The sequence below is a fragment of the Pelecanus crispus genome, chromosome 1 (genome assembly GCF_030463565.1).
Source record: "Pelecanus crispus isolate bPelCri1 chromosome 1, bPelCri1.pri, whole genome shotgun sequence".
Lineage (NCBI taxonomy): Eukaryota > Metazoa > Chordata > Aves > Pelecaniformes > Pelecanidae > Pelecanus > Pelecanus crispus.
In genome coordinates this window covers 98,493,699-98,504,884 of record NC_134643.1, presented here as the reverse complement: position 1 = coordinate 98,504,884, position 11,186 = coordinate 98,493,699, and the positions used below count along the sequence as shown (strand labels likewise).

At 40.4% G+C, this 11,186-nt stretch overlaps 1 protein-coding gene across 1 annotated transcript in view; it reads right to left on the bottom strand.

The window, feature by feature from the left end:
* Window positions 1–202: 202 nt before the first annotated feature.
* The window catches only part of F5 (coagulation factor V), a 35,011-nt gene continuing 24,027 nt past the window's right edge, over window positions 203–11,186 (bottom strand). Inside the window, exons 16-25 of the mRNA XM_075717702.1 lie at window positions 10,709–10,919; window positions 9,481–9,660; window positions 7,076–7,192; window positions 6,547–6,618; window positions 5,347–5,441; window positions 3,820–3,975; window positions 2,815–2,959; window positions 2,509–2,657; window positions 1,535–1,717; window positions 203–753 (exon numbers count right to left, since the gene is read on the bottom strand). Of these exons, the coding sequence (XP_075573817.1) occupies window positions 565–753; window positions 1,535–1,717; window positions 2,509–2,657; window positions 2,815–2,959; window positions 3,820–3,975; window positions 5,347–5,441; window positions 6,547–6,618; window positions 7,076–7,192; window positions 9,481–9,660; window positions 10,709–10,919 (1,497 nt within the window). The 3' untranslated portion in view covers window positions 203–564. The remainder of the gene's footprint in view (window positions 754–1,534; window positions 1,718–2,508; window positions 2,658–2,814; window positions 2,960–3,819; window positions 3,976–5,346; window positions 5,442–6,546; window positions 6,619–7,075; window positions 7,193–9,480; window positions 9,661–10,708; window positions 10,920–11,186) is intronic.

Sequence of the window (11,186 nt, the reverse complement as noted above, 5' to 3'; positions counted from 1 at the left end):
TCTCCAAGAAGGGATTACATACGCCTCAGTGCTGGGATGCGTTCTACCTTTGTCAGAGTGTAGATTAAAGACGTGTGGGGGCGAGGCTACCCCTACAATCATTTCTTACTGAGGCATTGCTGGAATGCAGCACCACAGCTCCGTATCTGCGTTGGTTTTTCCTCTCAGCCCTATGTATGGAGAACATCCACCTGTAGTTTTCTGTTCCTCCTCTGTGCTGCAGAAGCATTACCAAATGGAGATAATCAGGGCTCAGGATTAAGGCCAGAGTCTCCATCCCCAGGGATTTAGAACTTAATTTTAAGTAAAAAGTAAGACAGAGTACTGATTAGAATGAAGACATGCTATACAAATCAGAAGGGACTGCTATTTCTTCCCAGAGAAAAGAAGCTGTTTTCTAAAGTGTGTATTTGTAGGAATGAAACATCTGCCAGAGAAATCTCTCTCAATTCTTGCTGGCAAAACATTAAGGTCCTTTGAGGAAGCACAAATCCCAACTACTAAGTATGACTGTTTTAAGGGTTTATAAAAAAATTGTTGTTCTGTGTGGTGACTGCCGAAAGGTTAAGAGCTTCCAGACTTGCCAGTCCTTTTCGCAGCCAGACCCCCACCAAAATCACAGCCATAGAGTTCTACCCGAAGGGCAATACCATGATACCATGTTCTTGGAACAATGCGGATAAACCTGGACAGGATGGGTGGATTAAAGAAATGCTTGACGTGCCCATTGCTGTTTTCATTACCCAAGAAAACCTGCAAATACACAAACACACAATTAGTTAAAAGACAGTACTTAAAAAAAAAACTGCTTTTTCTTTTTAAAATGGTTCCACACTGTTGCATTAGCCATCCAGGGTAGATGGACTGGCTCATTTCTGATTTTACATAAGATCACATCCAGTCTCTTCCTAAAACACTGGGTCAAAGCTAGTTCAGGCCAGCAAATCTGAGTCTGAATGAATTAAACAGCCTCTCTGTTTCCATCCACACCATGAAATTTGCCATTCTGATTTGGATGGACTAAGAAACTTCCCTTATTTTACCTCTGCTAATAGCCCTTGAGGGTTAGGTTGGTGTGAGGTGATATGGGCAGCAATATAAAGTACTGTGCCTGCTCTGTGGGTATCTAGAGCTCTCCAGCTCTGTTACAGCAAAACTGCTCACTAACATTAATGTCACTATAAAATCAAGGCAGAAAAAAAGAGGTGAAAAGAGGCCCTGGGAAATCCATTGTTCATTCAAATTAAATGTCCTCATGCATTCAAATTAAATGTCCTCCTTTACAAATAGTGTCAGCTCCTTTTATCACAATGTTGACTGCATTCTCTACAGAATTGGAGTACTTTTATTACTGTTAATTACTATGATCAAAATCAGATGGATAAAATGACATTATCTGTAGTAACCCCAGCTCCCTACTATTTTAAAATCCTGTGAGAATATCTCTTTGGCTGGGTATTCTGCCTTCAGGCCTTGACTGTGCTCAGCATCTAAAACCAAGCGATGATACAATTATCTGAGCTGAGGATGATACCTTTGCCACTGAGCTTGAACCATCTGTATAGGATTTCCACTCTGAGCCTTGGTCGCTGTATAGGATAACATAGGTTTTCACAAAGTTTTCAGCAGATGTAGACTTGACCCCCTGGGTAGCAATAGCAGTTATCTTCTTAATTGTGAGGAGATCGATTTGCAGCCACTGTTCATTGTTGTTCAACTACAATTGATAAAAAGGGTTGTCTATTAGAAAACATGTCTATGTCTTTATTTGCTTAAGTGAAAAATCCTGTTTAAAGATAGTTACAACTGCATCAAAATGCACCAAAACTATATCAAAGAAGTACAGAAGAGTAAAGTTGAGGCAAAAGTCACAAGTGTTCTTGGTGGTCCATACAATTAACTTCTTCACTGCAGATGGTGTCTTTGATGTCTTAAGATTTCCACATTAATTTCCAATACATAATGAAAAATAACACAGATTTATCTCCAGTATTAAAATGCAACACATAATACTAATACCCAATGCTTATACAAAACAGTAGCTTCCAGCAAATCTCAAGGTGCTTTGTAAAGAAGTGCAGCTCCATTTTGAAGACACAGAAGCTCACATGCCTTGCTGAAGGTCATCCAGCCCCATTATCCATTAAGCTGCACTGCCTATAAACCAACCCAGGAACGGTTTCTTTAACCCCTTGGAGCCAAATACTTAACTGGTATTCATCTCCTGAAATTAAAAGGGCTACTTCTGCAGGGAAGTGCTGCAGGCTCTGGCCCAGAGGACACCATCCGTCTCTCAAAATATGATTTAATTGATGTTGCCAGAAGTTCAGCAAGTTTTCTACTAGAAGATTTGAATGGGCTTCTTCCCAAAGGATGGCTAAAGATCTGTGAAGTAACCCTATCATGCTTGGCACTGGACACAGTGTGCAGGAAGTGCATGAGCACACAGGCAGCACAAATCTATTAACGGTGGCTGTCTTGCTGTCATCCCTACTTTTCACTTGTTACCTTGGCTCGCCAGGCATTGATCCTTCCTTTCTGATTGAGACGAGCAAGTGAAGGGTCCCATGTGTTAAACCAGGATGTCTTAATAGACGAGGCTTTTATCTGGGTATTCTTGATCTCTCCATTTTCCATTCCAAGTGGCAAAGAGCAACCTGTTCAGAGAAGCACCATGTTATCTCCAGTTCATCCAAGTAGCCGTAGCCTAAGCAACAATGTTGGCACTGAGAACACCCACAATTTTAGCTTCATTTAATGTATTAGGTAAAAAATTTGCCAGAAAGGAAGCACCAGCACACGACCCATTCTTACCATCTGCTTCACAGCCCAGGAGCTCCATGCGAAGAGTAGGCCTGTTGTAGGCCTCAGTTGGGTAGACTCTGATGTACCTAGCAATAATAGGGGGATCAATGATGTTCTCTTTTACCCCATAGGCATCGGAATTACCTTCAAAAATCTATTAAAAGAAAAAGAAAAAATATCCACATGGAGTTAATTTAATGCAAACACAAGCTTGGATGCTGAAAACCTGCTCTTTTACGGAAGTAGTCTTTTTTACACCATTAGGCCCACCCCCCGCACTGTGATGGCGTGCCCTGTGCTGCATGGCAACTCAAAATATTTCATCGTCCCATCTTAGCATATTTGGAAGTGCCTGAAGGCCTCAGTTCAAGTAAGCAACCCATTTCTATGCATTATATAAGTCTGTAAGAAGACATTAGTAAAGAGGCAGAAGGAGAGGTAGGAGACAACAGGGTTTCGATTTGGGAGTAGTGCTGTAGAAACCTCAGAGTAAACTGAAGGGAGCTGTAATTGGTAGGGCTGGAGTGGCTGGGCATAAAATGAATCTCTTGCAGTGGTTGGGCATAAAATGAAACTTGCAGGGTATGGCCACACTTATTACACAGGCCTTCTGCCAGCAATTCAGGCAGTTTAACATTCAGCTGTTGTGACAACAGGAAGGGAAGGAGAGGAAGGAGGATCTAGTCCCAAATGAGGTAGGTCCTCATTTTTAGTTCAGCTTCCTGCTTGCTTCAAGAAGCTGACATGGGCTTAGGAATGTAGGGAGAGATGCTTGTGAGAAAGCCAGACTCTATACAGTCAAGGTCACAGGGCCAATCTAAACCCCAGTCTAGGAGGCTCCGCACTTTATAATTTGTCTTCTGGTCTAAATTTGATCAGATTGGTAAATAACCTTTGGGGCTTCAAGCTGTATTATTAAGTCTCTTCCACTATCTCTTAACATAAAACTATCACCCGCCTGCATCGTCCAATGATGCTAGCTAGGTTGTCACAACCCCTATGGCATGTACAGACCTTTTGTGCTGGAGAGCTGTCTCCTTTGAAGGTGTTCCACTTCCGTTTGTCTTTGCTGTAAACAATAAAGAACTTCTGGATGTACAAGGACTTTAAAAACTGCTTGGCTCCCTGCGTCTGTATCCCGGTTAACAGAACTTGTCTTTGAAAGTCCACCTAGGAACGGCAAACAGTGTTTATAAAGCAAATAATGCACATTGAAATCCGCTTCATTCTTTGGCATCTACACGATAGCTTTGAGCCCTGAATTTTAAAACCCACAACACTAACACTCTCAGGAGGAATACAAGCAGGTGCCAGAGTCCAAATTAATGCTGTCTCTCTTATTTCATTCGTGTATTTATTTGTGTGTGCATTTAATTTCAGAGGCCTTTTTACAGTGTTCAGCACAGCACCACAAAGACACCTCAAAAATATCTGTGACCCGTGCTAGGCAGAACTCTGCTATCCTCATTTTACAGACAGGTGAAAGGAGTATAGAGAAATTCAAGGCTCACATTTTCTGTGAGCTGCCTTTGGTTTTAGATACCCACGCTGAGAAAAGTCGTATGACATTCTGAAGTGCTGAAAAGCCACCACTCCTGCTGATATCAGATCAAAAAACTTAGCACATAAAATCAAATCAGCAAGATGCTCCTATCAGCAGCGAAACTCATTCTTTGGGTTATGCCCTCCACACCTCTCCATGCTTTACTGCAGTAGCCTGAGCTTCTCACTACCATGTCCCCTATCAAATTCTTTCTCTTCCCAATATTGTTTCCAGTTCCACATTGGATCCCCCAACCTTCTCCCCCTACTTCACCTCCACTAGCTTGCTAGCATGTCAAATGTTAGCAAGCCAAACATAACAGCCACCTGTTGAACTCAGACTGCAAGACTACTTTGAGTCTTTTTTCCCAACTGCCAATCTTAATGAGATTCGTAAGAAATCAACTATCTTCCCTAAATTTCGGTGCAAATTGGCTATCTGGTGCAAAAGTGATTGGGACGGAAGAGAAAGATGGAAGAAGTGAGGTGACTGAATGATATAGTGCTTGAAGCCATAATTATAAGCTTAATTTCCCTGTGAAGCCACACTGTGCTATGTCAAGTTGGACGTAGAAGCACCCAAACCAAACACACACAAAACTATCTGAAGGAATATTTGAGAGTATTACACTTTAAATGATCACCTGAACATACATACATAAATATAAATATATACTGTTAGTTAGACAGAGGAAGAAGAAACTAATAGAAAGAATGACTCCATTTGACTACAAACCAGTTACACTCTAAATTGTGAGGGTAACTGTCCAGCCAGTGAGCCTCAATAGCAGTAGAGACTGGGTTACTCCAGGGGAGGTGGACAGTTTATGGTATCACCAGTCAAGCTTGCTGCATCTTTTCAGTTTTCCCCAGCAGTCTTCTCAGCAAGAACAAGAGCAGCTTGATGTTTTAAAACAAGTTGCAGGAAGATCACAACACAGGATTGTATGGCCATACTCAGGCTCAATGATGGTCAAGCACATGTTGTACCAACCATACCTGGATCCAAGGGAGTTGTTCGTTTTTCATGGTAGTGCTCCAAGCATTGTATGATCCAGAATTGTCTAATCGGGCTAACTTAGGTTCCCAATAGTCTAGACAGAAAATATGAATAAAGCAAGAATTTAAAGAGAGGTGCTGGAAAAAAAAAAGAAAACTGAGGCTGTAACTAGCTACTGATGGTGAGTGCTTCAGTTCTTTTCCAAACTGTCTTGGGAAAAAACCCCAACCAACAGACTCTAAAACCATAATCTAGGATAATTTGGATATGGTCAGCAACTGAAAGTCAGCTGTTACCCTGCAAAGTTTTATAGTTGGCAGAATGACTTTAAAAATAACAGGCTTTTATGATTACATAAAGTACTGTCTACTGATTTGGAACCAGGGTCTAGAGTTTGCTAAACCAGTTTTGGCTGCCAGTGGGATCAGATACCAAATGTGCTCTACATTCATGGCAGAGAGCTTCTCTCTGCATAAGGAGCTTTCCATATTAACAACTGATATGAAATACATATGACAACACAGCTTTCAAGCCTTCATAATAGTGTGGTTGGAAATGAAGAAAGAAAATTAAATCCCCATAAAAATCAGTTTTCCAAAATAAGTAATTTATTTATTATTTTGAGAGAAAGGATGTGTGTTCCTGCATGTGTGTGTAACCTGTATACCTTGGTTTGCCACTGTCCATGTAAAATTCTATCCATTTCTCTATCAGATGTTCCCACTTTTATGCCAGGAATAAACTTGATAAATTAAAGACACTGTCATTGCTCTGGATGCCAGGTTCCCAAATCTTTCGTAACAGATACACTTTGTCCTTCCACATCTCATGCCAAATGCAAATCTCAAAAGCTTTTTGAACACTTGCTGTCGATTTTCAAGCAGGGAACCCAAAGGACAAAAAGATAAAGCTGGATTTGTTCCAGGTCATCCAGCAGGCCATGGACAGAGGAATCCCTGACTCTCAGGCTTGTCATGCTGACAGTAGACCTGTGACACTGTTAAAATACAATGACGAGGGCTATCTAGTACAGCTCATAGTCTTTGCTTGCAGCACTGTAGAGCTTTTAACCTGACAGTTGATTCACTGTTGAACTGATCTTGTAAGACATATCATGAAATGTCAAAAGAATATGGAACAGCAATACTTTGCTGGGGATATTCAGGAGCATGCCTGGACCTTTTCAAGTATGAACTCACCTATATGATCTGAAGCGTCGATTTGCGAATCGAGTATAACTCCACTTGCTAGACCCATTGGAATCCTGCACTCTAAAGAGAGCACAGTAAGTTTGTTGTTAAAGAAAAGGAGGGCTATTCCAACATATATTCTGGTGGAATCTTCTAAGACAACATCCTTCAGAACAATTCTTAGTAATACTGTAACATCACCACTCTCTTTCCAGAGAAGGCCAAGTTAATCTCTGCAATTTCTCTCAGCAGATTAAGCCACTGGTCACTGTGAGGAAACCTCAAATTCAAAGCTAGTATGCTAAAGGAATAAAGGTAGCATGCTAAATAATTTGAAGCCAGTATGCTAGAAGCTAAACATTTTTTCTTCTAAAATAAATTTACAGTAACCACTCCACCCCTCTCCTTGAAAGCACAGAGAATCTGCTTTGTTTTTTTGCAGAACAATCTCCCAAATTTATTTTCAGTGATCCTGAAAGGGTAGAGATGACTTTACAGCTTGACTCCGCTAGCCAAAAAAACCACCTTAGTTCAGTACCTTTCTCTATAACCAAATAGGAGGCCTGCATTCCTGCTTGCTGATATTCCCCCACTTCAGTGTCTAAAAGCCACCAGCCAGGTCTCTGTGGTTTCATTTCAATTGTTCTAAATGAGCCTTGAAAAAAATGGAAGAGAAATGTTATGAGAAACATTAGCATTATAAGGTTGATGTTAGCAAGGCTGGATGTTAAGCCAAAGATCACCCTATGACTTAACCCAGAAAAATTAAATAACCTGCTACACATCGCAGAGTGTGCAATAACTACTACAGTCTCAGTCATTTTTTTTTTTCTTAGCAAGTTCCAGCTGAAGACTGAGATTGGAATTAAATGACCAGATCAGAACCTAACCTTTGCTGCTTGTGCAAAGTACAAAACCTTGGATGCCTGTATGTAATGACAGATACCTGTGCATTAAATACAGTGCCGAACCATGTAATGAACAGTGCTGTTAAGTTTCTTACATAATGCAGGGATGTTAATTCTGTGGTGCTGATTATAGTTCTTACTCCTGCTGCCCTAGTGTGTTGTTCAAGAAATGTAAAGGATGGATGTAAAGGATGAGGCCATCCCCTCACTTTCTGTGTGCCCCAGGAGGGCCAAGGACTGAGCAGGAAGCAGATATGGTTTAGGCTGTTTGCTGCACTTCTTAGAAAGCACAGTACATGCTTCATTGCTTTTCTTATATTCCTAGTTACTGCAGACATGGTAATTCTGGTTCCCATTTAAACTAAAACATATGGAGATGTCATAGTGAAAAACATCACCTTAAAAAGCTTAAATACTGAATAAACTACCTAATGTTCACTAAAATAAACTACTATAATTTGAACCTGTCCTGGTTTTGGCTGGGATAGAGTTAATTTTCTTCCTAGTAGCAGGCACAGTGCTGTGTTTTGGATTTAGTGTGAGAAAAATGCTGATAACACACTGATGTTTTAGTTGTTGCTGAGTACTGCTTATGCTAGTCAAGGACTTCGCAGCGTCCCATGATCTGCCAGGTACACAAGAAAGTGGGAGGGGGCACAGCCAGAATAGTTGATCCAAACTTCCCAAAGGGCTATTCCATACCATATGACGTCATGCTCAGTATATAAACTGGGGGGGGTTGGCCGGGGAGCAGCAATCGCTGCTCGGGAACTGTCTGGGTATCGGTCAGCGGGTGGTGAGCAACTGCATTGTGCATCACTTGCTTTTATTATTATTATTATTATTATTATTATTATTATTATTATTATTATTGTACTGTTATTATTATCATTACTATTTTACTTTATTTCAATTATTAAACTGTTCTTATCTCAACCCAGGAGTTTTTCTCACTCTTACTCCTCCGATTCTCTCCCCCATCCCATTGGGGTAGGGGGAGTGAGCAAGTGGCTGCATGGTGCTTAGTTGCTGGCTGGGGCTAAACCACGACAGAAGCCAATCGCATTATTTTGATCTCCTTGTTTCCTGTTTGGTTGGGTTTTTTTGTTTTGGGGTTTTTTGTTTGCGTGTGGTTTTGGGGGTTTTTCTGGGGGGGGGGGTTGTTTGGGTATTTTTTAAACACTTGTAGCTGGCAATACAGGCTTCATAAGTGCTGTTATTGCACACTTGCACTGCTGACAGTGATGGACAATGGAGTATAGCCTGTGGCCTAATGAATGCTTTTAGCCTATTTCCTTTCTCTCTGGACATAAGAATTCTCCTAGGGCTCACAATTGTTCTTTCTCTTCTGTATCACACTCATCTTGACATTGTAAAAATAAACCCTTACCATACTGAGCCAGATACCAATAGTCTTTCCCAGCAAACATCAGCGAAACTTTAGTGGTATTGAAGCCTGGAGATGCACGAGCAGGACTGTTGCACTATTGTACACGTGTCATTTCACGAGGAATTGGTTGGTGACACTATCCTATTGACTTCCTTTTTCCAATACTGACCTTTACTGTTGAGCTCCTTTCAAAGCCAAGCTCAGCACTATGACCTACTTTGCAGATAGGAAAACAGAGATGCAATAAAGGAGAGAAACCCGCTCACGCTCACATATCTGGTGAGTGGCAAGGAAAGTGCAAAACAGAAGGTAGTGCTGCAGACCATACTGCTATTCATTTTCCATATATATCCCTTCTCATCTGAGAGGAAGACATTTTCCAAGCACTTAAGTTTTGTCTGTAACTTTACTCATACTTCCAGTTTTAGAGGACAGCAATGTTATCATTATTCCCCGCCTCCCACAGTGTTAAGTGAGGTGCAAAGTGATGGTTTTCCTTCTGACCATCACAGGCAAATGAACTGTCAGTGCTCTCATACTCTTTCTTACTATGCCCAAAGCCAACTTCTGTTCACCTTTACATTGGTACAATGACAACAGACTGCAGTTGTCACCCCTTAGACCTTACTCTGCTCTGATACTTACCTGGAAGGAGCGTGTATGTACCAAGCTGGTGCTTTGGCTCTCCTTGTTCTATGAAGGTCTGTCCATGAAAATGAACAACATGAATGTCTTTTGGCCCACCCATATTCAGTAAATGCCATCGGACCAGTTCACCTTCATACATCCTCAAGCCTTGTAAATTGTAGGTAATCCCATTAATGGCTGGAAAAAAATATTGTTAGTAAGGAAAACTGCTCACAAAACAGGTCTCTTAAAGTGCTAGAATCTAGTTATTAAAATAAGTAACATTTTTAATGAAGTAATGCACTTGGGAAAAACACTACTTTTTCCAATTCAAAATTAAAAGTGCTACACACTTTATAGTCTATGTACATCAATTCAGAAAATCCACGGACCCCACCAGAGGATTTGAGCACAGTTTGCTTGTTCACATGGCAGCCAGGAGGACAAGGAGGTGTAAGAAATTAAATGTCAGATGGGAACATCGGGCCAAAAAGAAAGGACAGCTATGCAAAACATGTTCTGCAGGTTATATTTCCACAGCTGTATGGTCACACCTGACACCTTTGATTAATAACTGATTTTATAGACCACATTTTCAAGAGGCAGATTCCACTTCTTGACTTGCCTTTTTCAAACATGATAACTTACAGCACACAAGCATCACGTTTTCAAAGACAGAAACATAGAGTTTCGTCACTGACCATTATTTCAAAAAGAAAAAAGGGTTAACTTTGAACAGTCAGCCACTTACTTAACTCTACATGACTAAAATCTCTGTATCCAGAGAGATATATGAAGGGCTGTCCTATAGCTGCTTCAAATTACTCAGTAGAACTAGTTGATTTGTCAAATTATTACAATATTTTTAATTTTCTTGCAAAAAGTTTTCAGGGTATTAGTTAGCTTCTTACTGAAAAGAGGGGTTTGGGGCTTGCTTTTTTCTTTTCTTTTTTTTTTTTTAATATATGGGGGTAGATGTATGTGAGTGTGAGAGAGAAGTTTTCTGTTGAAAGTTTCAGTCTAATATGGCCTTTCTTCATTTTAATAACAAATTTCCAGTTGATGCTAATCTTTACATATAACACTATGACTATTATGGGTACAATGGAGAACAACAAAAACAACATTCGCATAATTAACATGTAGGATTTATGCATGCTCAAAGGCACTGTGAGTCAAAATACCTCCCCCAACACCTTTCCCACTACCCCAATAAACTGAATACTTGGCAAAATGAAATAAGTACCATAGAATTTGTGGCATTGCTGCATTTTTTGGGTCTTCTCAGTACAAGGCCTTGTAGAATGTTTGTCAAAGTACCAGCTTTTCTCTTCATCAAAGACCATAAAAAGCAAGAAGAAGTCTCGGGTTGATGTTCTGCTGCTGTTTGACTTACTAAAAGTTCCTTTTTGACAGATCAGTATTGGCCCAATCAAACCAGAGTGAATATCTTTCTCCTAGAAGGTAAAAAACTCATATTAGATGTAAAAGTGGATTTCCCAAAAGATATCAAAAACCCCATAGCATTGTATAGAAATGCATTAGGCCCTAAAAATTTAAAGCAGAGTTACCATTGCCTTGTATCTTTACTTTCCCCTGGTCAGTCTACGAAAGAGTTCCCCAATTTGAATTCTTCCACAGCTTACTTCCTCTTTTAACTGAGTATAAGAGATTAAATGTCAGATGTGAACATGAGGCCCAAAATAAAGGACAGCTATCCAAAA